At 41.0% G+C, this 27648-nt stretch overlaps 1 protein-coding gene and 1 long non-coding RNA gene across 3 annotated transcripts in view; one reads left to right on the top strand and one right to left on the bottom strand.

Moving 5' to 3' along the window:
- kif6 (kinesin family member 6) overlaps positions 1-22508 on the bottom strand; it is a 91340-nt gene extending 68832 nt beyond the window's left edge. For both annotated transcript variants that reach the window (XM_049597156.1, XM_049597155.1), the window contains exons 1-7: positions 22325-22508; positions 19044-19153; positions 16306-16380; positions 10696-10843; positions 10350-10459; positions 7021-7150; positions 214-420 (exon numbers count right to left, since the gene is read on the bottom strand). In XM_049597156.1, the coding sequence (XP_049453113.1) occupies positions 214-420; positions 7021-7150; positions 10350-10459; positions 10696-10843; positions 16306-16380; positions 19044-19153; positions 22325-22384 (840 nt within the window). In that variant the 5' untranslated portion in view covers positions 22385-22508. The remainder of the gene's footprint in view (positions 1-213; positions 421-7020; positions 7151-10349; positions 10460-10695; positions 10844-16305; positions 16381-19043; positions 19154-22324) is intronic.
- LOC125901440 (uncharacterized) lies at positions 22025-27319 on the top strand. The gene is made up of 3 exons (XR_007450970.1): positions 22025-22074; positions 22437-22562; positions 27142-27319. It is a non-coding gene; the product is annotated as an uncharacterized LOC125901440 (long non-coding RNA).
- Positions 27320-27648: the final 329 nt, after the last annotated feature.

The raw sequence follows: 27648 nt of genomic DNA, 5'->3' as shown, positions 1-27648 counted from the left end.
TGTTGTTTGTCCAATCGTAACATACAAACATTATGTTTGGAGAGCAGGTGCATGAAATCCGCAAAAATTAATGACAAAGTCCACAGCACTACATTCATTAAAATTGGGCTGGTAGTTTTTCCATAATCCTACTAACAGACACAAAAACAAACAGAACAAAAACATAACCTTTTTGGCAGAGGTAATAAGTAATTATGTATCAACAGTGGCTACCTGCTCCAAGTAGTGGAGGGAGAGGTTGATGTACTTGGCCTCAGTAAGCAGCTGCCCATTCAGGCCAGTCTTGCTAACTCGATCCGATCCGGCCAAGTCCACCAGGTGGAGCTTGGAGCGCCGCACAGTGGCTGAGCCTGGCTCACGCCTGCACAAGTACACAGTGAAAATGCAGTGGGAACGTGTGGATGCCTGGTTCATCGGAGTCTGCAGAGGAGAGAAGAAAAGAGTGGTGACAGAATATTTTGAAAATGCTGCAATGTTTTTCAGCTTGTGCGAGAGAATTCTGAAACCTCCAAAATTGGTGCAGATGGCGGACACACAAAAAAAAAGGAAGAAAAATGGAATTTTATTCTCCATCTGCGGTGCTTTCCACTTTGAAACAACAAAAAAACATGTTTCCTTTGATTCTTATTTTTTTTTGCTCCTGCTGGTTTGGAGATCAAAGCCACACCATGTGTAACCGATGAGCAGTAAACACATGGTGGCAGCTACAAAAGCTGAGGTTGGCTTTCAGATGGTCACTGGAATAGCAGAAGGCAGGTTGAGACCAGGAGGAAACAGAAATAGAATATGAGTCACTGTGCATAAACAAGGTTTATTAACTAGAGGAGGATGAGTCCTCCTCGTGAGAGGATAAACACAGGAAATGGACATTAAATGACATAGTGCTGATCACAGACTTCTGTTTACTTGTTTGTGCCTTAACACAAAGACAGCCTGGACACATGATGGTGTTTTAAAATAACAGCTTTTAATTAGCACCAGGAGTTGATGATATAGTACATCCTGACTTGAATTAGCTTCTGATCAAGTCTGAAATTCTTTTCCTTTCGTGGAATGGTCATTGATATGAGATATGAGCATGACTTTTTTTCCTCTCTGCTTGAAAACATCATCACAGACATACCAGATCATTCAATCTTAAAAGGTGCTCTGACCCTGACTTGTTGTTGGCGTAAATGTGCCAACACCTGTCTGTTAGGGTCATGACAGCTCGCCACAGATCTTTCACTATCTTAACCCACCGCTATCATGTCTTTCCTCAGTCCAAATTCTCTTCACTCCGCACACGACCATGTTTGCTCCTCAGGGTATCCCTATAAGTAATATGAAACAGCCCTGAGATGTTGAAAAGGGATCACATACCTAATAGGATTGAGCAGAGGGTCAAGGGTGAGGATAGAGTGTCCCATGTTAAAGAATTAGTTTTACAGTCTCACCACTGGCAGCTATTTTCCATAGCAACCAACACCAAACACATGCTGGCCAGTCCTTGATAACTGGCCTGTACTCTAAGTTTTGTTAAATTCTCCACAGCCAGCAGGTGTTTTTGGACTCTCCTTGTCGGTACTTGACTATTCCAATCACTTTCCACTCTCAGAGTTTCCTCTTAATGCATCTAAAGATAATGTGTTGGTGCAATTCAATTTCAGCTCGCAGCAAAAAAGCTGAGAACACAAGACATTAGGCATTAGGCCAGATATAGTTAAAATATTTGAAAAAAAGAACACACTTGAGCAGATTAATGTTAAAGCTATTAAACACATCTACACTGCATGTCTTAAACCACCTTAGGTTGTCTGCTTCCCTGCTGATGATGAGAGTGATGACTAAGTGTCACCCTCAACCAGACAATGGAGGGACTCACTATCACTGACGACTTCTGCCAGGCCATAAAGTTCACCAAGACAGTGAGCAAGGATGTGGCGAAAGATCTGCAGAAGAAGTTCTGCGGCAGATGCCTGCGGAGTCTGTGATATCATTACAGGATCCAGTTGTGGATGCAGCCATTGTCAAGTCATGGCAAGCGCACATCAAGAACTTGTCAGCATGGCATGCAAGGAAGTCTGCCTCCTGCTGCTGGTGGAAATATGTACTCCACATCAATTTGTCAATTACCTTAAACTCATAAAGAAAACTTTCTTTTCCTCGAAGGCCTCCATGGAGAATGACTGATTCAAAATAGGCAAACATTCCAGATGAATTATAGTCACATGTTTTACAACAGCAAATCTATACCAAAACATCCTTTTATAAAGTCTCACACAACAAGTCTCATTTATCCAGTCTTGTGCTCAGTATTTGCCAAACAGATGCACCCTTTGATATAGTTTTGCTGTGGTTAAACATGGATCCCAATGACTTCAATTCATGAGGAATGTTCGCCTTTTCTGGATTCTTTGTTCACCATGGAGTTATGTGACAAAAATCAAAGTTTTCTATTTCACAATGTCCTTTTACAAACTCTCACACAACTTGTGCAGTATAATCTAAGTCTCATTGATCCAGTTGTATGCTCAGTACATCTTAAACACGTGCATTTTACAATACAAGTTACAATATATAACACTTCCTCCTTTGAGTAGTATGCCCTGAGTGTGCCCGAGCACTTGAACATATGAGCTCCAATTGACCAGAGTTCAAATGCATGTGCGTGTCCAAGCACACTACCGTTCCATAAAACTGTTTGTACTGACATGCTTTAAATCTTGATGCTTTTAAGAAGATGCATGTGCTTGGCAAGTAATGAGCATAAGACTGAATAAATGAGACTTGGATTATAATGCACAAGTTGTGTGAGAGTTTGTAATCAAATGTTTGGATATAGGTTTGCTGCTGTCAAATGCATTCCCGTTTAATTTATGAAGAGTGTTCACCTTTTTGTGGATTCTTCATTCACTGTGGAGGCAAGCAGGAAAAAAAGCTTTCTTCATGAATTTAAGGTAATAGGTGAGCAACTGATATACAAAAGAGTCATTTTGTAGGTGAAGTATTCCTTTAACACTGTGGCCTTGAAGCAACAAGGTCAAGGTCACACCAAGTTCGACTTTTGCTACTGTGCCGCGTCAGCGTGGTTTTACTCTAGTGTGAGCCCACTCGCAATTTGGACAGTAAAAACACTGGATTATATTTTTGATGTCTGAAGCAGTTCATGAATTAAAGTTTCAGCTTTTGGTGATGTTGAACTTTACTGAATTATACAGACGGGTGGTTCTATTATTGCATCAACTACATTTATATCGGTGTGGGTGGGTTGATAAACAAGAAACACCTCTCTGTATAATGAAATACACTTCAACAGCACCACAAACTACATCCTTTAAAATTACTATAGAGTTGAATCAACACCTCTCTAAAAGAGTTTCAACAAAAACTGAACATTTTAACTTTTATGATGGTGGGATTTACTGGAGGGCTGCTGTCATGGGCTGCATGAATTTCAGTTAAGTGTATCATATATGTGACTGCGAATGCAAATACTACAGTAAAAATCCATAGCAGCACTCATGGATGACAGTTTAAAGTAATCGAATACAGTAGCAGCTGTCAATAGATAAGACGTGACTGTTGGCTCTTATCTCTGAGTGTTACTGTGTCCTTACAGTGGCATTAATCAAGAGACTGTTGGTGTAGCCTTCAACGTGCGTGCATTGTGCAAGATAACAACCTCATTTGGATATCACCAGATGTTATATAAACGTTTCTGTAGAAGTCCTTGAACAACTCTTAGAGTTAAAGAGTATGAACAGGAGCACATCAAGTACAGATGAATATTTAAATGGTTACAGACTGTGCGTTCACGTCCACAGAGGAAATAGTGTCCACACAGGGGCATTAAAATGTCTTAGTTGTGAGAAAACACAGCAGGACAATGCAATCTCATTGGAGTCCTTTATTCTCCTGCGTTCTCAATTGACCACATGTTGATCTTACATGCACCACATGCTGACCACACGCAGTGGCGCAGTGGGTCAGCATAACGTGGTGATCTGGTGCTGCAAGCCCTGAAACACTTAGAGATTGCTGATTCAAAAGATTAAAAGTGAAGTTTCATTTGGACCACCTGCTACGCACCCTACTCACCCCCACAAGTTCAGGAGGATGTAGAAAGGGGAGAAAAGATCCAGGCCCTGCATCCCCACATGTGAAGGGAAGGGAAACAGGGACAAAGAAAAAATTAAAAAACCAGATGAGAGGAAATGTTTCCCGGTGAGGTTGAAAAAAGGGTGAGGAGTTGAGAAGGTGTATTTTATTTCCTGTCTAATGAAAGAGTAGAGGGGATTGCCAAGTCTCAAAGTGAGTGAGCTCATGGTCTGCTGAGTGTGGCTTGAATGGATGTGTCATCTTTTATCCACATGGCTCCAAGCAAGAGAAGAAAGAAAGCGTTAGTGTTAACTTTATTTGAAGTCTATGTGGAGCAAGGACCTCTGGGATTATTCTGGCAGTGACAAATTGACTATGTTGATGGTTCTTTGTTTGCTCGGGGTTCAAGAGAAACTTTCTTATGGGGAAGTCCCATAGAGGGTGAGTTCACAAAAGTCTTTGTGTGGGTGGACTGTAATGTGGTCTCCCCTCTGAACTGTGAAACATCTCGATTGCCTCATCAGCACACTAATGTAACATCCAAGAATGTGTTTCCACGGAAATATACCCCCAGGTTTTACAGCAGTGGACACTGGGAGTGTGTTCTCAAGATAGATAAAAACAAATGCAATATTGTTTTGGCAATAGGCTTCACTCTTAGATATAAATGCGCCAACTAGAACCATATAGGGTTCTGTCCTGAAAGAAGAACCCTTTTTAGTTCCCGGTAGTTCTCACCTGGAACACCGTAGGAGGGTTCTGCCTATAACCCAACATAAAGAGTTATACCTAGACCCATCTGTAAAAGGTTCAACCCCCTGTGAGAGGTTCCACAAAGGATCCTTTTGTGGTATAATGGCTCCACCCAGAACCCTTCTTTCCAGAACCTTCACAGCTTCTGAGAACCCTTCCAGGGGGGTCTACTGAGAACAGGGTTGCAGCAATATACCGGTTTCAAGGTATACTGTGATATAAAAGTTGACAGTTATCATACTGTGTACATTTGCGTATCTACGATATTGGGAAAAAATGCAAATGGATGGAGAATCTCTCCTTTATTTTAGTTACTTTCAAAGGGGAGACTTTTTACACATACTTCCATTAACAAAATTGTTTCAAGTTTCAATCATAGCAATAAAACATTTGTTCAACCAAAAATAACCCTTATGTTTTCAATCCTTTTAGCGTCATTCTGACTGATAATAATATACATTCTGTAATACCACTGCGAAACCACAATACTTTCTGAGACAGTTACCATTGCCCTCAGCAAAAACCCTCTCTATATCAAAAGGATTTCACCTAGAACTTACTGAGGAGGTTCTACCATGAAACCTTTTTGATATTACAAGAGTAAATCTAGGAACCACCAAAGGGTTTCTACCAAGAATCCTTTTTTTTGTTCCACTAATCACGGTTTTAGTTTAACAGTTCAACCTGGGGCCAAGAAAATCAAATCCAGCAGCCTTGGGATTCATTAGGCTCCTAAAGGACAGGGGTGGATTTGGCCCAGGTCAAACCACAACACTCATGGTTCACAATTATGTTTTTAGGAGGTGGAGAAACAACTACCACTCGAGCCTTTACTATTTCAGTGGTGAAGTGAAACTCAATGCTACCAGGATGAATTATGGCAGAGTGGACAGTATCTCCGCCTGTTAACCAATAAACATAGAGTCTTCAGAAGCAAATGGTTCTGGGAGGAACCTCAGCCTCTCAGGAAGAACCCTTTTGGAACTAGGGTTGTGCCAATGGGCGATCCGATCGCCCATCAGCGATAGAAGGGTTGTTTCACGATGTCTTTTTTAAATGACGATGCAATCACGAGGTGTGGGGGGGAGACAGCGTGTGTGTGGAGCATGCTGACGAGATCGAGGCTAAACGAGGCTGAGTGAGAGGAGACAGAGGGAGGCTGCTTAGTGAGAGAGCGGAGGGTGGTGGAGGGATCAACGCCTCCGCCCGCTCGACACAAGCATACTCGGGCGTACAATAAGCGGAGCGGACTCTGCGGGGAATGTCCGCAGTCATTCAGGCGTTCATAGTTGAGTGCACTTCCGCATTGTAGTTTCCTGTAAAAATGTCCATGAAAAATCCCCGCGATGTGAAAAATACATGCCGAGCAGTCACTGATGCGCGGAGCGGAGGCCGCGCGGTTGTAAAATCTGAGCTTTGCGCGCACAGGGCTTGCGGACGTCCGCTTTGAGGACGATAGGATATGGACAAGATCGCCCAACTCTATTTGGAACCCTTATTTCTAAGAGTGTATGTTCACTGGAATATGTGTATTGTAGACACATTTTCTCATACAAAAGTTATGTGACTGTACTAGCTACTAAACCCATTTCCGAGTTTCGGAGAAATTCCATCTTGGATCCCATAACTATTTCCTTTGGATCGGTTTTGTTTCATGAACGACACCTGGCCACATCAAAAACTGATTTTGAAATTCTCTGCAAAAATGAAAAGCAAGTCTCTGACTGAAACCTGATTATCAAGTTCACTTTTACTGTCAGTTATTTACTCACAAACTAGCAACAAGAGTAAACAAGGTGAGATCAGCCCTTTACTCTAAACCTCAGGTTGCAAAGCAAAAGCTGACCCACCGCGTAGGGAGTCTGGGTGTCTGAGTGTAAAAAAGAACCACCACAACATAAACAGAAATTACAGAGAGAATGCTTAGTTTTACTGGGAAAAAAACATAGTAAAAGGGACCACAGGAGACCAAAATAATATTTTAGAAGGGTCTTAAGGTAGAGTGCATATTGCATTTGTGAACAAAAAATACCATTTATGCCACTTATCCAGGGAGTGGTCATGTATTTTTGCTTACTGACTACAATTCTTACAAAGAACACTGCAGGTATGGTGTGTAAATTACAAAGATGAAGTCATATCGTACATTTCTCTTTGCGGTGAAGCATGCGTGTCCCTCTTTCTTACCTCTGCAATCATACGATTGGTGTCACCCAGGAAGAGCAGATTCAGAGCCTCCTCCTCGTTTGCTGATTGTTGCATGGACAGGTTCCTGAGATGGATGTTCTGGTCTGGATCTTCCATGATCATTACTCTTCTGTAAAAGAAAAAAAACGCCATTAAAGAAAATTCCAGCATAATAAATAACTTGAAATAGTGAATAAAAAATGACAAAGCGGGACAAAACCATTTGAAACCCAAATAATCCAACACTGAAGCAATTATGAAAAACTAATTATGTCAGTTATGTCATCCATTTCCCACCCATCGCCTTGGCCTCACTCAGATCAAAATCCAAACAAACCACATCTGCAAGTCAGTGCGGGCTACGACCCAGTCTGACACGTGCTTTATCTAACCGGGGGTTCATAACTTGATAACAGACAGGGCTTGCTTTTAAAAACAAACAGGTGATTGGTTCTTGCCCACATCAAGCACTTTCAAACAAAGTGTGCTTAGACAGATGGGGCTGAAATGACTCTAGTGATCTTAACGTATCATTTCCATCACTCCGCCAGGGTTGTGACAGTATAGCTACTGGATTGAGATGTCAAAGAGGGGTGACTGACTGGAGAACACATGCGGATAATTATGTTAACATGTGTAGGTAATTGAAGTAGTTTGATAAAACAGTATTCATCTTACTGTGATTAAAGGCCTGTACCCTGGCGGGGTTGTTTTCCTTAACAGCCTCACCAACTCAAAATCAAAAGGATTTGATCATTGTATTTTACACAAATATAAAAATATGATATAGTTGTTGACAATTTAGAGACTTTTAAAGTCCCTAAAAAATATATTAATACCTATATTTTGTTTAACATGGTTTTCCCACATAACAGTTAAAAAAAATAAAAGACCTTGAAGCAGATCTTATCTTTCTCTCTTACTGAGAAATCTGCTTGCAGTAAGTTTCACTTTCTCCAGTGCTGCTCGTGCTAGGTTAACTGGTGAAAGAGCAGTGCGCATCAAGATGGCTAGCATCTGCGTTACAGGATACATCTGAGAGATTAAGCCATACACATTTGTGCCTCAGTCAGACCCAGGCTCAGAAGAGGAGTCTGTTGTGCACCAACAGCAGACGTATCAGAATGGTAAGTGTGGTTAGGATCTTAATTCTTCTCCGCTGGCGATAGCTGTGGCTTGAGGCATTATGTTTCCAAGTTGTCTGTCCATCTGCCCATCCATCTTATTCTTGTGAATGCAATATCTCAAGAATGACTTGAAAGAGAATTTTTTTAAAATTTGGCACAAAAATCCACTTGGACTCAAGAATGATCGATTAGGTTTTGGTAGACAAATATCAAAGGTCAACGCCATCGTGACCTTGCATCCGTCTCATTCTTGTCAAGGCGATATCTCAAGAACACCTTCAAGAAATTTCTTCAAACTTGGCACAAACTTATTAGAATTTGGTGGTCAAAGGTTGAGGTCACTGTGACCTTGCTTCTGTCTTATTTCATGAAGACAATATCTCAAGAAGGCCTTGAGGGAATTTTCTCAAATTTGGCACAAACATCCACTTGAATTCAGGAAAGTACTAATTAATACTAATTAGAACTAGTATTAGTACTTATAAGATTATGGCTATATTATATTTTATGGCTAAAGGTCAAAGGTCAAGATCACTGTACCCTAACAAAACAGGTTTTGGACCATAACTGGAATTCAATGGAATACTAATAAAGACAAAATTTCACACAAATGTCTAATAGGATAAATTGATGAAGTGGTGACACATTATATCTGAAAGGTCAAAGGCCAGTTTCACTGTGACATCAATTTTTTTTTGCGAAAACACTTTTCCGACCATTACTCATCATAACTCAGAAACAGAAGTGGAGACACTTGGTCACATACTGAATTGGTGACACTAGTCGTGGGTGCCCACTTTGAAACTGCTGACTGTATAGATCTTCTGTGCTGCCAGGGGGAAGATGTGCATGACGCATCCATGTTTTCACTGACATGGATATAGACTGTAACTGCAACTTCACGGGTTCAAAGAGGCATACAAGCGCGAGGCCGTAATTCGAGTTTATTTTTGCTGTTTGTTCGCTTGCTGACGCAGCATTAATGGTTGTAGAAAATGTATGTGTGAATCTCAGATTTTAGGAAAGTGGCTCCTCAGTACAGGAATGTAAAACACCTCTTTAGTGACAAACTTAGCACAGACACAAGTCAGTTAAGGTCAGACATTTTAGGGGACATAAACATAAGAAAAATACATATTTGAGTGGAGAAGGACTTCAAGCATTTAGAGGGTGGACTGTTGAAAACATGATGAAAATAATGCAGAGATGAAGATAAGAAGAAATAAAACGAGGAAAAAAATAAGTACAAGAATGTCAGAAAGAAAAGAAGGGCCAACAGTTAAAGAGAGAAATTTGTTAGTGCCACAGCTTCTTCTTGAATCAGCAAGTGTGGCCACAGCATGGTTAACAACGGGCACTGTCTATTTCCAGAAGACTGTGATTTGTGGGTATCTAAACCTTGAGCTGGATCCTCTGTGAAAGGAGGGAAGAAACTTAAATGGAACTAGTACAAGAAAATACAAGACAAACACCAAAATGATGTACCAAGATGATGTTGCGCCAGGAAGTCCAGAGTCTAGTTTGGGATGAGTAAGTATTGAGTAGGACAAAAAAGGTAAAAAAAGAAAAATAAGATCACACACAGACAAACTTTCAGACAGATGGAATTTATAATTACAAAGAAAGATGGATATAGACAAAGAAAAAATGAAACAGGATTGAACAGGGTGAACAGTCTTTCAAAGATAGAGCAGGGCAGAGAGGGAAGCAACAGACAGAGAGAGTGAGAAGACAGATGCAGATGGACACAAAAAAGAATTCCTCCCAGACCAGCTGCAGCAGTGACTAGCTCTGAAAAACAGTTTGTCTACATGACCCTCTTGCTCTCAACTCCAGTGGCAGAGTCTACAGCCAGGTTGACCACATCACATCCATTGCTGTCCTGCAGTCTCATTATGTCAGTTGGCAGTTCGCAGTGAGGTGGTAAATACTTGAGTGTCCATATTTCACCACACACCAACTCCAGGCCAGGCAGACAAATGGCTGTTCAGGAATAAGGCTTGACTAAACCCACAAGTGTTTAAGAGAATAATGGAACCAGGAGATGATTGGTCTTTTCAGCTTTAAAATTTTTTTTATCTATTCCCTAGAAGTGCATGTTCTCAAAGCTAAATATACACTATATGATTGTAATTTTTCATTTTCAAATGTCTATAGCATCAGTGTAGCACAACTTAAAAAAAAAACCAAAAAAACACTGACGGTAGATCCTCTAGTCGAGATGCTTCATGGCGGGAGTCCAGAAGGTCATATCCCATCTCGTTGTATATCTCCAAGTAGGAGATGTGTGTGGTGTAAACCATACTGCTGTCCTGTGGAGCATAACATATAGTATGTAAAATTAAACTGGATGCATAAAGATGGAAATCTTAGTCTTTCTGCCATTTGGCAAAAGCAAACAATTAAATTTAGATGCTTTGCAGTACAGGGAAATTAATGATGGTAGAGAGAGGCTGTAGGATACTATTTTACATTTTCAGTGTGTGTGGCCTTCATGTACCAGTGAAACTGATACCTAAGGGTACATGGCAAACCCTGCTGTGCTGACCTGGGAGAAGCGTTCGTACAGGTAGGAAAGCGTGCGGGGAATGATGCCACGATCACTGTAGCGCTCGGCCCCTCCTGTAATGGTGAAGGTCTTTCCGCTGCCTGTCTGGCCATAGGCAAATATGGTGCCATTATAGCCAGCCAACACACTGCGCACACACCCACACAACAAATACAAAGGTCATTATTCACAAAAGCTTTCAAGGTAGAAGCACACACCTGAGATCAGTGCTTGACCTTTAGTAACAGCACAGTATCTAATGTAATCTTATCAATTAGGAGCCTCATACTATAAATATGTAATGGGTGTCAAGCTTATTCCAGCAGTTGTTTTGTGATGAGTTGCAGGTTTTTTTCAAATGACTATTACTGTGCTCCTTTTGTGGACACTAACTTAAGTTGCACTTCCACGAATGCAACAAACGTTATGACGAAACAAATTATTAGAATGGACAAATTAGGGCATTATATTGATATTACATCAATATCATATGACATGAGACCAGACATTGTCTTAGTCTTTTCCTGGTTTTAAAGGCTGCATTACATTATAGTGATGTCATTTTGCCACGTTACTGATGACAAAAATTTCATTTTCTAAATATCTCATGAAAGCACCAATAGTCAACCCTACAATGTCAGCATAATATCTATATCAAGCTATTTTGTCAAATATATTGCGATATTTGAAATTCTCCAAATCACCCAGCCCCAGGATAAATACATGAACATAGCTACCCAGCTGACAATTTAAAAATCACAAACAAAAAGTCTATGGTAATACCAAGGACACCAACAATAGACAGCATGTGGTACTTATTTTCCATTTTGTACATCAAGTAGATAAGAAGATTTAATACAAAATTTCATTTCCTCCACATCCATCTTTTTAAAGATTACTTTTTGGGCCTTTATTGGATAGACGATAGAGAAGAAGCGGACAGGAAACGGGGGGTGCAGGAGGGGTGTGAAATGCAACAAAGGTTTTTTTGTCTGGAACTGAACTGGTGATATTGTGCTTATTCAGATACCAAGGCGCTCCTTTCACATCCAATGTGTTCACACTGGCAAACTGACTTTAAGTGGCAGGACAAGCACATTTTACAGTAGAGTAGATACTCTTGTAAGGGCACTAGGGTTATGGACAACTATGCTACTGTAAGTTTATGTGAACATAAGAACAAATGATAGCAATTAAACAGTGTTTGCTTACTGCTGTAATCTAGAGGGCTAATTATATGCAGCCAAACAACAAAGCAGACCTTAACTGAGCGTTAACAGTGGAAAGCAAAGCTATTTTGTCCTTAAAAATACAGTTTCTCTGATGTGAACGTGCTATGACCTACAAAAATCAGAATTCATCTGTTTGTCAGTAAATAATTAGCAGTGTGCCTCCTTCACCACTATTTTAAATTTGAAAGGGTGCAAGGGACTGTCAAGTATATCCCTAAACAGACACCAAAAGTCTGACTGAATTGAATCTGACACTTTAAATCCACAGGAAAAGATGGCAGTGACTGGAGAACTGCTATGGCGACAGACATCTGCCGGTGAGGGAGGAATGTCTCGCAGTTATGAGTGAAGGAAAAGGCCCAAAACCCATTCAACTAGGCAGGGCCTGGTAAATTTTGGTTTGGCATCAAACTGCCCTTCTGCACGTGCACAGGGCCATGGAAACCAACAGTATCTGGTTCTATTTGAATGAAATGAACATCCAAAGAGGTGCTATTCATGAGGTAGAATAAATTGGCAAAAATGTCTGTTCTGTAGCCTTGGAAATAAACCAGCAAGAAATAATAAAATGACAGAGGGACCTCTGACACATGAGCTTGAATCAAAGGTAAGGATAAACTATATGCTCTCTGACTTGCCAATTGCAAGAAAAGGGGATACTGTGACACTATATTTATCAAGATGAATTATAAACAAAGTTAAGCCTCTCACTTATTCTAATGGAATTGCCAACCCAGTATTAGAGCAGTGTGTGGGTTTCCCTTCTTGTGTGCTATATAATTCCACGCCCTGCCTGAGAAGGGTAAGGGAAAAAACTGCATGTCAGTTTATATAAAACACTGCGTCCACTCATGAGAATGGTGGTTGGTTAGTCTGCTGGATGGCCATTGGGCGTCCATTTCATCTGGCGTGAGTCATGGCAGCGATTGGCAGAGGAGAGAAAAGACACAGGCTCTGTGTTTAGTTTAATGTCAGTGCTAATGATGCGGCCTCAGCCACGCCGCTGAGGCTTGGGCGTTTCCCAATGCTTGTTCCTGTTTACACCTCAGCTTTCCTGGAGATTGGCAAGTCATCATCCAGAAGATCCTTGCTCTTTCTGTTCTTTTTCTAGGCAGCAGTACAGTAGGTCCAATCTTTTGATGTAAAAGGTTTAAGTATAAAATTGAACAGACCCCTGTTCCTCTTTGAACTCGGGCTACAGGTTTCACAGCCTTGTGAAATGGGATTACAGCGCAGATAGAGGGTTTTCCTTGCCAGCCCAACATCATTACGTTGGCTCTTCCTCTCCTGGAGCTATTAATGCTGGTTTGTTTTTAAACTACTGTGTTGGGGTTGAAATGACTGGTTTCGGTTACACCACAGTAGAGACAGAGACTAGTGTGCAAGTAAACGAGTTAGAGCTTTTGGCTAAACGTGATGTGCGCCAAGTATGACAGAGTACCAACCAAAACATCAACCTGACAGTTATTGCTAGCTGAGAGGATAGGCGCCTGCGTGCATGACACTGAGTTTAAGTGCGGTGACAGCGAAACTGCTGCGATTCAAAGTGACTCCCGACTAAACCTGAATAAATGTTTCCTGACTACAGGGGCTTTAGGAAAAACAGTCTGTCAGTCCAAATTTGATTCTGTTTGTGATTACTGTGACCAGACGTGCTTCTGAAACTGGGACCACGTCAACATCAACATAAGCTTAATAGTTATCAGCACCCAGAGCTTAGTCTACATTGGTCCCAGATAAAGTGCCTTTCAGTATCGTGTAATATTTTTTGTAGCAAGGATATGAGGCCTAAGTCTCAGCCTATTCCTGTGATTGTGTCTAAAGGCAACATATTTCAGTAGGAAATGGGGGTTGAACAGGCAGAATTATTTCCTGCATACCCCTATGTCTTTTACTCAGTGTGGTGAGACTGGATTTGAAGGGCTCAAACTTTGTGGAATTCAGAACATTCAGTGTGTTAACAGGCATCCTGCAGAGGTGGCAAGGAACTGACAGTGGACTTAGAAATGTCTGATTGGGGAGACAGAATGGTCATGGCCAGACAGGATGACTAGTGTCCCCTAGGCTGCAGACGTTATAGTTAAACCAAAGACTAAAAGGCACAAAATGATATGGTAAGACTTGGTTGTGACTGAAACTTTTTAATCTGATGTTTGCCATCTGCCACAACAAAGGGGGAACTGTTAAAAGGTTGGCTGGGGAAGGCAACCTAATACCCAAGTCGGTGAACCTGTGTGAGTCAGGTCAAAAACATCACAAGTCCTTAGTCAGACAATCCAGATGTCTCACCCTGTTGTTTATATGTCTTCTAATAGCAAAGATAATGCAAAGCACTTGCTGGATTCCACAAATAGCCCCTATTGTGACTCAGAATCCTGGGGTGGTAGGGCTAAATCGAGGCAGGAGGACAGAGTTTGGAGAAGGGGAGGAAGAACCTCGCTCACATAACAACAACACAACCAACATTTGATCACAGGAAATTCCAAGTGAATTCCCTCTCCTCTTGGCCGCTGTCTCTTTTGGAAGTCAGTCTAATTTAACATGAAGTCAAGGCAAGGCTAAAGCTCTCACAGACACTGTAAGAGTTCCCCTTTGTTGGAATGGAGGGAAAATGTGTGTGTAGAGGTATCTTAGAGGTAAAGAACCAAAACAAAATTCGCAGTTGTGCTACCTAGAAGATTGAAAACAAATGTAAATGAAAAACGAGTGGTGTTGTGCTTATATTATGAACATGTTGGATCTATAGTTACTACGAATTAAAACAAAATTAAAACCAGATGAGATTTATCTCAAAAAGTCTGGTAGAGATGCATGACTTTGAAATATTTGCTAATATCCAACTATAAACCTTTAGGTTCAACTTCCACCAGTGGAGTTGTTTTTCTTACATCAGGGCATTTTTCACACCTACCTCATTTGGTTGGACTTTTGGACTTTTCAGTTTGATCAGAACCAAAATTACAGGTGTGAAACCTCCCCCAGACCACAGTCTGAACCAAACAGCCAAAGCTTGGTTTGACAAAAAGAAGTTGCCTCAGTTCAGATCAAACTGAAGCATAGTTTGGTTCATTCCTGGTTTTTGGATAAAGCAGACTTTCAGACCAATACAGAAGTTTTGGCCAGCTATCGTGAAGTGATAAGGGTAGTGTAGTACCTCAGTGTGTAGTGTGTGGTTTAGTGATGGTCAGAGCAAACAGGTGTTGGCGATCGGAGCAGAGGAGAAACTAGCAGTAAAGATTTCAAGTGCTAGTGAATGTACAGTGTAGGTTTCAGTTTGTCCATAAACAGTGCTACATAAAATGATGTTGGTTGGAAAAACTCTGCCACTGTTCAATCATTTTCTCAGATGATGAGATAGAGCAGATGCAAAAGGAAAGGAGAGTCTGTCTACAGACCTATCAGTGTCAAGTATAGGGAGATTGCAGCTTGCATAGGCGACAATGACAGGGCATAGGTATGTCAGGTATAAATCTTTAGTGTGCTTGCATAATTACAATGTGAAACCAAAACTAAGAGGATCAAAGGTATACAATGTCACAAATATGCAAAACCTGGTTTCAGGTGATAAAATAAAAGGCCCTTATATTAGTTTCTTACAGAGCAGGCGGACCTTTAAAACCTTCACAGTAAACTCCTGGTGGTCACACTGTTGCCAAACCAAAATATAAAAAGAAATCTGCTTTGTTCAATCATCATACTCAGTGATCAACTATTCATTAATTATTGGCTTTATTGATCAAAAAATGGCTAAAAATTGGTTAAAAATTGTGGTCTAGTCTATTGGCAATGAATGACAACACATGCTTATGCTGAACAAATTTGCCAGATATATTTGGCATTTCAATATTCAAAATACATCAAACATTGTACATTTCAAACAGGCCCAAGTGAATCCATCCATTAAATTAAACAGCACTGACAAATGACTTGTGTTGTTGATCCTGAGGGCCCGATTTTTCAGCAGGTTACTCTAATGAATGTGGTCCTCATGCATGACTAATTAAAGAACAGCTCAAAATGAGTAGGCAGCTACAGTATATCTCTGTGTTGTGGCTTGAAAATGTTCTCACACTCACGATGGCACAGTTTGCCATCTTGCCTGCCAGTTCAGTCCACTTAGTGGTTTAAGTATGCAAAGCACGCCAAAACTCACAGACACCCTCCATTTCCATCTTAAAGAAAGCTGAGCTTTACTGACTTCCTGTCAACAAGGATGGCTGAAGCCTGTGTGGCCCGACCTACAACGTAGAGAGATGAGCATCGCTGGGGACAGGTGAGCAGTGATCATTCGTGAACGGGATAATCAAAGGTTGCAATTTTAAGGGTTGACAAGGAGTTTAAATGCATGACATCAACTTTCAAAATTGATAGATTTTACCTGTCTGCAACTGGTTTGGCTATGTTTTCAAATATCTCTTCTTGTCTGGCAGATTGATCAAACACCTTTAGGAACCTGGATCAAAGTGAGAAGAACAAAGACACCAAAACAAACAGTAAAAATGGATGTCACTGCTTTATCTCAAACATTCAGGGCTCAACACAATTACCCACAGCAGGACTGAATAAGCACAAAAAGCAGTCTATTTAATTTCCCCAGTGGATGAGGAGGAGTTTAGTCATTCTGTTTTCTAAAGCAGTCTCAGCCCATCATGTTTTATCCCACAGAAAGATGAGAGTGATGTGAGAGGAATCCGCCCAGCAAGATTGTTAAATGTGGAAATTTTATTTCTATAAGGGCACAAGGGAACCTCCACAGGCTATTAAAAGACTCTGTGGTTTTCGAGGGCTCTCAGTGTCCACTGCTGTCTGACTCCCTAACTGTGAATTTAGGGCTTGGAAGCGTGGCATGGGCCCTGCCCAGAGGGTATATAAGGCTGCAGCTTTCACCACCAGCGTTAAACAGATGTTCTGGCTCTGCACTGACAGAACTGGTGAATGAATTATTCACGGGAAAAGTTCTTATGTAACCTGGATAGTGTAAATTCTGGTGGGCAACACACCTTCCTCTACACTGTATGTTATCTCTATTCACTCTGAACGCTAGTCACTCTTAAACATAACTAAGCAAGTGTAATAGCTACAGACTTAAGTGAATGTAGAACATCAAAATAATGACCACCTGTTATGTTTGGTAAAACTGGTAAAAGCAAGAACAAGATGATTGATTCAGCTCTTGATTTCAAATGAGCTTTAAGGGACAGTTCATCCCAAAATCAAAATTACATATTTTTCCTCTCACCTGTAGTATTATTTATAAGTTTAGATTATTCTAGTATTAATTGCCAAGTGTTTGAGATATCAGGCGTAGAGATGTCTGCCTTTTCTTGAATAAAATGGAATTACAGATGCAGCCACTTCAAATTTCCGTTTGGCTCGTGGTAGAGCCCTGACTGATCCATGACAGGTCCCTGTCATCACCGATGACGTAGAGCATATGGGCCGACTGGTAACGCCTCTAAGTTTAAATTGTAGAAACCAGTTGCAATGGTCTGTCTATCCACCAGGAGGAGCAGTGAGTGTGGAAGCTGCAGCGGTTTACTGCACCTATTATTACTGAGAGAGCCTCCCACACAGAGCATATTTAATGATTATCAGGCTACCATATCATAGGTCATAAATATTATGCTTCAGCGTTTTGTTATTCAAAAGAATTGCATGAAAATGAAACCATATCACATTCAACCACATCACCTCGCAGAAGGGAGTGTACATCTACTCATGGACGAGAGGCAAGGTTTCTGATTGGATAGGTGGCGGGGGCGGATGTTACGTGTTTACGTTTACCGGAAGAAAACACTGTATAGTCCTCACTCCGGATGACAAGATGCTTGACGACGCCGTTCTTAGTGCCTTTTTCTGGCGTGTTTTGCTTATATTCTTGAAGCAGCAGTACAACAACAACCTTGTTCTACTAATGCTTCATCTGTTGAGGAGGAGAAGGGAGGTAGAAGGTCAAAGAAGGGAGATAGAAGATCATGCTGTGGCGAATGGAAACCGGTGAGTGCAACAAGTCCGACTGCTCTATCTCAGCCCGTTGCTATGCAGCCCATTGTTATGCGTGCTATATATGTCATCGCGCCAGAAGGGCAAGGAAACGAGCATGCGCAGAAAGACCAGAATGAATTTAAAGAGGAATGAGTGTATACATGCACACAAAATTCTTCCATTCGGAATGACAAACGGAATAAACCACCCCCTTTAATCGGATTTAATTTTCAATCGGGATGACCGTTTTTCAATCGGAATGACCGTTTACATGACCACTTTTAATCGGAATGGCCTTTCATTCTGATTAAAAGTGGAATTAAACTGTCCATGTAAATGTACTGACTGATAGAGTTTCGTATAACCATTAGCAGATATAAAAAGGGTATAAATTATTATGGTGGAATTCAAAGACCCCACCAGTTTTGTAAAGCCAGGTTCAAACCAAATATATGCGATGAGATGAGTTGAAATAGGCAACTACTTGCAATGTGCTGTTCTCAAACGTTCTAAAAACCTGCTGGCTCGCACCAATGCGACGAGATGAGACGGTGTGTCATCTCTATGCAACAACTCTTTGTACTTCTGTTCTGATTTCCAGTTTTTCAGACTTACTTTGTGGCTCAATATAATTTCTAGCTTCTTAAAATATATAAATGAGGATAGTGATAGTGAGATACTGGCTTCAGCTGCATTTGTAGAGATTAAATGAAAATACATAAATAACCAGTGCTAAATAATCAGTCAACGGGACCTCACACCATGAGGACAGAAATAGAGGGCTTGGCAAGACAAAGCACCTGCCGCAGCAAGCGAACAAGCCGCTTGTGGTCATTTTGACCATATTGACTTGACCAGTGGACTCCACTACAAGTCGATTGGCTGTTGAAACTGATGACTTGATTTGCGTTCTAAAACCAACTGCCGGCGATTTGACCAGATGAGCTGCAGGTGACACCATCAGCCAGCTTGAGTCGAGCTCAGACCGGGCAATTCACATACCTCTGCAACTTTTCTCTGCAACAGTTTCGTCTTGTCACAAATCTTTGGTCTGAACTGGTCTGTACGGCAAATTAGTTGGCTGACTGAGGAACTAAACTAAGCAGATGGAAAAGACAAAGATATAACTACCTGAACTTGTAGCACTCCCTCTTGTTGTTAACAAAACCATCAGCCAAATCCCTGGGCACCACAAACTCCAATGAAGCACCTGTCTGATCTTCATTGTCCACAGAGTACACCTGAGGGAGCCAGAGACAACAGTAGAGTCAGTCCTACAGTGGCATAAGGCTTACATACTACTGTTTTTATCACAGGGCAATGGACTTGTGGGCTTGGACATTTACCACAAGAGAAAATCTTGAGAGTATTTAAAAGAAACTATAAAGGCATTCATCTACTGTTTTGAAAGATCAGTCTGCTATGTTTCTATTACTTGTATAATGTTATGGTATGTGGTGCCATACATACAGCCCAATTTAAACACAAAGACAATTCATTATGTGAGGTTTAAAATATAAGTTTGTCCACTTGTGGTTGGGGAAATGTGAGCCCCAAAATAAAAAGATGGAGTTTATGAAGCATTTATTTTGTGGAAAGCAACAGAACTGAACAAGCAATCATGATCAGTGTACAGTGTAGGCAAGTTCTGCAATTTCACCCCAGGGGAGACAAGAAAAAGTGTGGAACATTAAACCAATATAGATTGAGCTCTAGCAGAAGAGGACATTTAAATTGAGGCTGGCTGGGTCAATCTAAACACCCCCACCCTCGGGTTTTCAGCTTCAACATATGTTCTGGCATATGTTTCCAATGGACACAAGGATGCAATTACAAGTCCCCGGAGTTTCAGGAATAAAAGATAAGACCTAAATGATTGGATTGTTTTTCACTGTCGCTGTGCCTGCAGCATCGCCTCCTGACCACCACTGTTCTGCTGTCTTCACGTGGACATGTGCAGACGCTCAAAAAGCCCCAAGGAGGTAGCTGTGCTCATTTCATTTCGCTGGATATTGTCAGCTCAAGCTAAAGTGCCACAGAAACCCTCAAAGTAATCTGATCATCTCTTCCATCAGCTGTTGTGCTCACACAATAAACAGGGTTTTAGGGAGAGTAAAGTGCTGCCAGGGGTGTTTCTCATGGAAATTGACTTTTGTTTTTGTACATGTGCATCCAATAAAGAGGGCTCATCTGATAGGAGCTGAACATTAGTACGCATGTGTGTAGCATAACCTGCATTCGTGTACTGTCAGAATAATCAGAAAAATGGGTTCCTCATTGGAAAATTTAACACGTCGGAACAACAACAACTCTGAAAGTCAGTGAAAATTTGGGTACACAAATTGCAAGTTGACGTCATATTAGGCAGAGACATGGAGGACAAAAGTAAATGTGTGGTTGATGATAAGAAAATTTGATAATTCACATCCTGCATATTCAATTTTGCTCACATGTAATTTGCATTGTAGTATTTTGTTGTAACCAGTAGTTGTTGTCCACGTTGAGTGACCTAGACTATTTAGAAAAGTTTTACTATTAACCCTGATAACAAAGGAGAGGCAATATTTTAGTGGTTTTAGGGAACATACTGGTGCAGCGACAAGTCTGGGATAAAATTACTTTGTGATATAAAGCTTAAAACTGATTGAGCACACTTGGATAGCAACAGAAATCTTCACTTGGATGTTAAACACTCTGAGCAGTAAAGTGAAACACATCTTCATTTTAGTCTCCATGCTGTTTCCACATTACGACTAAGGGCCGTATTATACTTGCTGCAAACAACGCGACCGCATCATGGCTGCCACGCATGATCTGCATTCGTTTGACGCATCGAATGCACATCTCAACACGAGGTACCGCGACGTGCGCGCAAGATACAATATTTGTATAACCGCTAGAGGCACTGGTGCGAATGCACAATGACCCGACCGGATGATCAGACCAAACCCTTCTTCTTCTCATGAGATTCTTCACAATTTCCTGGTTATATTTTTGTTGTCTGCCCCAAGTGGTGACTGCCAGTATTGTGCATTTTGGCTGCACAGTGCTGCGTACACAATGCGCCGTGGTTGTGTGTTGTGTACGCATTGTGTACGCGTACGTTTGAGCAAGCAGCAAGTATATTACAACCCTTAGAAGCATGTGAACACAACATTACTTCATTGCAAAAAAAAAAAAAGAAAGAAAAATCTAGGTAACCTACCAGGAGTTGGGGAATTGATTTTTTTTTTTTTTTACTTTATTGATATGTCACCTTGATGATGTGATACAGTTTATAGAATACATGCTGTATTTTTTTATTTATTAAAACATATAATATCTTTGGTATCACGTAATTGAATAATATATTTTACTTATTATATTTCAACTGTGCCAAATGACTTCAAGGTACAATAACTGTTTGTAACACTGTCTTAACTGTGATATAATTGGTGCAATAATTCAACTACAGCAATACTCAATGCAGTTATTCAACTGTGCAATATTCTTCAGTATACTAATTTATTCTTACCAGCACCACTCTTAAATGTATATTTAATAATATGGTTCACATATTATATATGTGTCTTATTCTTTTTTCTATTTTGTATTGTGTTGTATACTGTAGCATAATACACACACTGTAGTATTTCTAAAACTTCATATACTAGTTTTCTGCACTGCAATGCAGCATAGGGCACATATTTTATTATCTTACACATCTTCCATACTTGGCATACCTCAGATATATTTTTTAAATGTTAAACATTGTAACATAATGGACATATTTTTATTTTTCCTATTTCTACATACTACTTTCATACTTCTCATTGCTACATCTATAATCCTCCTCCTAAACAGTCACATGTAAAGGCACTGAACATCAGCACAAAATACTAGCTGTTGGCATCTTTAACTCACACACCTTAAAACTGATACTGGCCCCCATTTTATTTTTTCATGTCATAGCAAGATGAGCATCTGTATAATTAAAAATAATAATTGCATTCCACTCAGGTGTGCCAGCTCCAGGGCCTGGGTGCTCTATTGTAACGTCTTGATGTGATTGATTTATTGGGACGCTTAAAAGAAGGGTGCCATAATCAGCCCATTAATGTCATTAGTTACACCTGTGCTATCCCTGCTATGACAAGCCCAACTGTCCGTTGTGAAAGTTATGGTACGTGTAGAAAATGTCAACACAATTTGAGTAACGTTAGTATTATGTTAGTCAGTCTTGTTTTGTGTTAAAATGTCGTTGTAACCTGTGATACTTGGCGTGGTGAGAATGTAACCCAGCGGGCAATGTTTTTGGAGAGGCCCCGTTGATATAACGCCAACATTAGCTAGCCTAAATAAGCATACTCTCTGACGTTAGCATTCATTATCCACTGAGGTGTGTTTAAATGTTGTTTTAGCTTTCTGCTTACCGACGTAGTTTTCTTAGTGGGTTTAATGCGACCAAATATATGTATCGTCTGTTTCACCATTTTTCCGCTGAAAAAAAAGAAAATTACTGAGTGTTGCTGCTTTTCCTTGTAGGCATAGCTGGTTAGCTCGAAGCTAGCGCCGGGCTCTTTGTAGTTTGTTGCAGCTGGTTGCTAGGAGACGGCGGTCCCCTCCTTCACTGACAAAGATCGTCTATTCTCCCAAAGATGATTCATCAGGGTAAAACCACCTTTCTATCTATCCTTCTCAGTCTCTCTTTTCCCTAAACACCTATGAGTCAAGGCCAGTGCAGAGATGTCCAGGGAGGAGTGTGTGTAGGAGGGGGGCTTTTGATTAACATTAAACACACTGTTAGGGGTAAAAATAAAACAAAGCATTCATAGCTGCTCTATTTTCTCCTGATGTTTGTTATTCTCCTCTGAGCAGGTGTTTTGTGTATTCAAGACAAAAGGTCACTGCAGGTTCAGTGACTCATTCAGTCTGCATATTGACAGAAGTGTATTCACAACAGTAGGCACTCCCCACACATTAGGGCCAAGAGCAGTTACTCTTGATCCAAATAGGTGCAACCACAGCTGACAGATTTGACAGTCATAGCAGATATATTAGAAAACAGGAAATGGTGTGTGTTAATCACTGCTGGGATTTCTACGTACCTGCCGTCTCTATAGGCGCTGCATAAAAAAAACCTTTAGAAATAAACTGAAAACAGCAAACATAGCATTTAACCATCTTTTCTTTGATCTACCACTGGCCCAAAAAATGGAAATGAAAGATGAGAGAAACCACAGTGTGTTTAAATGAGAAATAAGAGAGACCAGACGGCAGCGTGTTGTGTGTGACCGTGTGTGCGTGTGTATGTTTTGCAAACAATATGAGGGGTAGGGTTTGCATTCAGGCACAAGCACACACAAACACACACATAAACACATCATATTGCACCTGCTGATGTTCAGCTTTATAGGTAAACTTTTATTGTTTTGGTTCAAGTTGACTTTGTCGGTTTTATTTGTATCACTTTCTATTACCTGCACAGTATTAGGCTTACAAAGAACACTGACAGAGGTTATATAAAAGTACATGGATCCACCAGCAAAAAGCACAACATGCTCTCTCTCATAAAAACTCATAAGGAACAGTAATTCTCTTATCAGCTGATTTACACAGAACCATATGTCTTGAATTTGGGAAGGTGGGGGTGGAGGGTTGGTGGCTTTGACCCTGTCTCCAATTTCTGTTTCTGGTATTTCACCTGAACCCTGCATGGCCCCCAAATATAGCCTACCAGGAGGCCTACCCCCGGGCTGCACACCAGGCCGCGTACTGGGAAGGCTGCATGGTTTCATGGTGGCATCCAGGAAAATGTATCATGTTTGTTCCAGTGCATTCCTCCGTGCCACACAAAATACTTCTTGTGTGGTTCCTTGTTTTCAGTGGAGTTGTGTATGCGTCTTGTTATGCATGATTATACCATCCATACTGCTGCTTTTAGTGCGCAGTTTGGTTTAAATGTGTAGATAATCATACACCCAGTTTGCTATTAAGAATGTGCGGCATTATACAAGAGTGTGGTTGCCTATATTACATTCAGACTGCTGTGAATGTGTGTGTGTGTGTGTGTGTGTGTGTGTGTGTGTGTGTTACAGACTCTGAGTTGGAAGAAAGAACCGAAGAGCACTGAGCTCATCAACATCATAATGTAAAATTTAGGTCCAAATAAAACTAGCCAAGCTAAAAATAAGAATGAATTTGCATTCACTGCAACCACATACACACATGCATGCATGTGCTCATGCACATAACAGCCTCATAAACACTTGTCAGTAGTCCAACGATGTCTCCCTATGACAAAAAGTTCATGAGTTTTGAAAGCGTATGTGGCAAAATGGCCTGTTTGTATGTTTTTGTTTGTGTGTGTTTTTGCATCTTGTAGTCAATCATGTTACATGACTGTTTAGAAGTTATGCACCTTTTTGTTAAATCACGGATCAGTGGTCCATTAGGGACCGCTAAATTGATATGATTCCTCTTCAGGGACCTCTATCTGAAAATATTTTGGTGGTTAGATATGATTAAAACCAGAATTAGTTACGGTTGAGGAGATAACCATGGAGGAACAGAAACCAGTGATCAGAAGAGTCCCTCTTATAACTCTTACTCACAATGGGCTTTGCTCAGGCCACACCCATCATTGCACAAGGCCGTCATTGTGATCTCAAGGCCCTGACACACCAAGCCGACAGTCGGCCATTGGTTCTAAGAAAGTTGGGCCGTTGGTGAGCATCTGCCACCCTCACTGGTGCAGTGTGTCCCACAGTATTGGCCCTCGTCTGCACTGGTCAGCTTTTTTTGTCTGACCATTCAGCATGTTGAATGGTGTCGGTGATGGTGGACCCTGTTGCCAATGAAATCACTCTGATTGGCAGATGAGCTCAGCACAGGAGAAGGGAAACAGAAGGGAAAAATGTAAGCAAAGAGCTTAAGTCAAGAGGGAGTGAGGCTGAAACAAACTTATGTGAGGGAAGACTGTTTTTCCTAAGCCATTTAAATCTTTAACAGAAACGTTTCATGATTGGGGCGTCGGTAGCGTGGTGTGCCGGCGCCCCATGTATAGAGGCGATGCCTCGCTGCAGCGGTCGCAGGTTCGACTCTGGCTTGCAACCCTTTGCTGCATGTCAACCCCCACTCTCTCCCTCGCCCTATTTCACTCTGTCCTGTTCATTAAAGGCAAAAAGCCCAAAAAATAATATATATATAAAAAAGAAACGTTTCATGATTGTTATTGCTCACTGGCACATGGCAAATATGCTTTGTTCTTTCAACACTGGATTGTGTTGTTAGTGTGCTAACTATCTAACTAGCATCAAGATGGTCTTAGGGTTTCCCTTTTTGGATGACAATTACAGACAACTGCCATCTGCTGGTATGGAGGGGTATGTTCTCTTACACAGGTGCAGAACACACAGTGGGGGTATCAATGGCTCTTTCCCTACTTCTTATCCCCTACTTCCAGCCCCCTTGCTCTGACCCCATCTTTGAATTTGGCCTTCATTGTGATCTCAACTACACATCTGTACAATTTTGTAACTCTGTCTTGTTCAGTTGCAACATCATTACGTTGACAAAATCTGTCAGCAGACAGACAGACTGCAAAATACTCAAAACAGCTTCTGTGGTAGTTCCCGCTGCATTTTGCCATGTTGACACACATGCACAGACTGACAGATTCACAATGTGAAAATAACAGCAGCTATCGCAAAGTTGTCAAGGCTGGTAACTATGCCTTGTTTTCCTGGGGATCCTCTATAACTGCCCAAGGGACTCCGGGGGGTCCTTGGAATTTTTGTGGGCCGACCAACTAACAGAGTGAGCCACAGAGCTGCTGGTCGCAGCTAATGAATTCTTTACCTCCTTTTAAAAACAAAATTTTGAAATAAAAAATTCTGAATATGAAATGACAGCCTTGTTTCCTGTGTTTACCCTAATACCTACATTTCATTTCCAAAGCAAACCTTTTTATTGCTTATAAAATCTGGTAAAAAATTCCATGCATAACTTATTAGGACAACATAAACAGTTAGTCTACTCACACAGAGATGAGCATTCATGAGAGGATCGTGCGAGGATAACCAATGGCAGTTGGACAGGATGTGTTTCACATGGGCTCCAAATGGTCTGACATGCAGCCCTGCGTTCCTTCAGGTTAGACTGCGTGTGTTTGGGATATTTTGTGTTACGCAACGGGGCAGGGGCTCTGTGAGAAGGAAGTGCGGCCTTTCAGAGGACTGTTGCTGACATGTTGGTGCTCACATGTAGCTCTGTGAAGTGCACTTCCAGTCATTTGCTTCAAGTAGCCACGCATGGCTGAACAACAGCTAGTGAAACCCTAGAGCAGTAAGACAACTTCAAACATTTTTACAGAGCTTCCAGGTGGTGTAACACACCCTCTGGCAGCCATATTGGAGGTCCACAGCTCGTGGGCAACATGGTGTGAACAAACTGACTAAATTGTCTCGACAGACTCCAGTTCAGTTTTGTTGCGACCATGTTGATACACATCAGATTTGCACACCAGCTATTACCAGCTGCGTGTGAAGACAAATATGCTGCAGGTCATTTTGCTAAATTAGTCCAGAGAATACAACTGCAGTAGTAAAAGCTGTTTGTTCATGTAACCTGACTTTTCAAGCTACAACTGGCAGCACCTTAAAGCCAAGAAAGAGCAAAGGTAGTAAATCCTTCTATGCCACGTATGTTTAAATGTGGAAACAAATGCTCTTCAGTTAAATTGAACAAATGCATTCAACCATGATATTTTTCTGTTTTATTTTTCATTTTGCACATGAACTTAAGTATTATTTCTGAACATCCGTGATATGTAAGCTTTACCTTGGAAGTCCTTCAGAAAGTAACCAGCTCCACAGTATGAACCACATCCACCCAGTGGGACCAAACAGAGTATTCCTTGCACTTGTGGACAGTGGAGCTGGCACATTATGCCATCTGGAGTATTGCACAATGGTGTCAGTAAGAGAACTCTGTGTTGACGTTATCTTTCGCAAACATGTAGATTATATCATGATATCAGCAGACAAAATGCTTTTCAAAACTTGTCTGTGAGTTCCAAGAAGGAAGCAGCCACGTCCACTTTCTACAGAACAATTACTCAGTGTAGTTAAATCTGTTTCCTTGACAGAGAAGTGCATGCAGTAAACACCAACCAAGGGCTGGACTGGGCTTGTTAGGGAGCTGTGAACTTTTTTTTAATATCCTGTTTTGGTCCATGTGTTGTCTTTAGCTGGAGCTGACATAGCTGTGGTTTCACCCCAAAGGAGGCAACCAACTGTACTGCATGAGGCCGAGGCACGGAAACGGACTTCAGATCTGCATGCAAGACATTTTTACTCTCAACAAATAAGTGGCTAACACACTCTTTTTGTCTTAAAAAGTTCAAAGTTTTGCATGCATTCAAACCACACTGGATTCTTGCTTTTGGCAAAACAAAGGAATTAAAAGTCATTTCCCAGCTTTGTTATCAATGATTTCCCATAATTCTTGTTTGTTCCTCTTTTATCTCTTTAATTTCCTGTCTTGGGTTCACAGTAAGATCAGGTGTTAATAAAAAGTAAGTGTCACATTGGAATTGTCACCATGCATGATGATTACACATACTAACATGTGTGAGCACGCATGCATGCATGCACACACACACTCACTCAAATACATGCTTCATCGACTCTGAAAGGAGTGAGGTACAGTAAATACTGTGATACAGATAAACCAACCAAGTACATTTCAAAACTTG

Source organism: Epinephelus fuscoguttatus, linkage group LG14 (genome assembly GCF_011397635.1).
Source record: "Epinephelus fuscoguttatus linkage group LG14, E.fuscoguttatus.final_Chr_v1".
NCBI classification, from domain to species: domain Eukaryota; kingdom Metazoa; phylum Chordata; class Actinopteri; order Perciformes; family Serranidae; genus Epinephelus; species Epinephelus fuscoguttatus.
The sequence above is the reverse complement of the archived record's forward strand: the minus strand, read 5'-3'. Positions and strand labels throughout refer to the sequence as shown.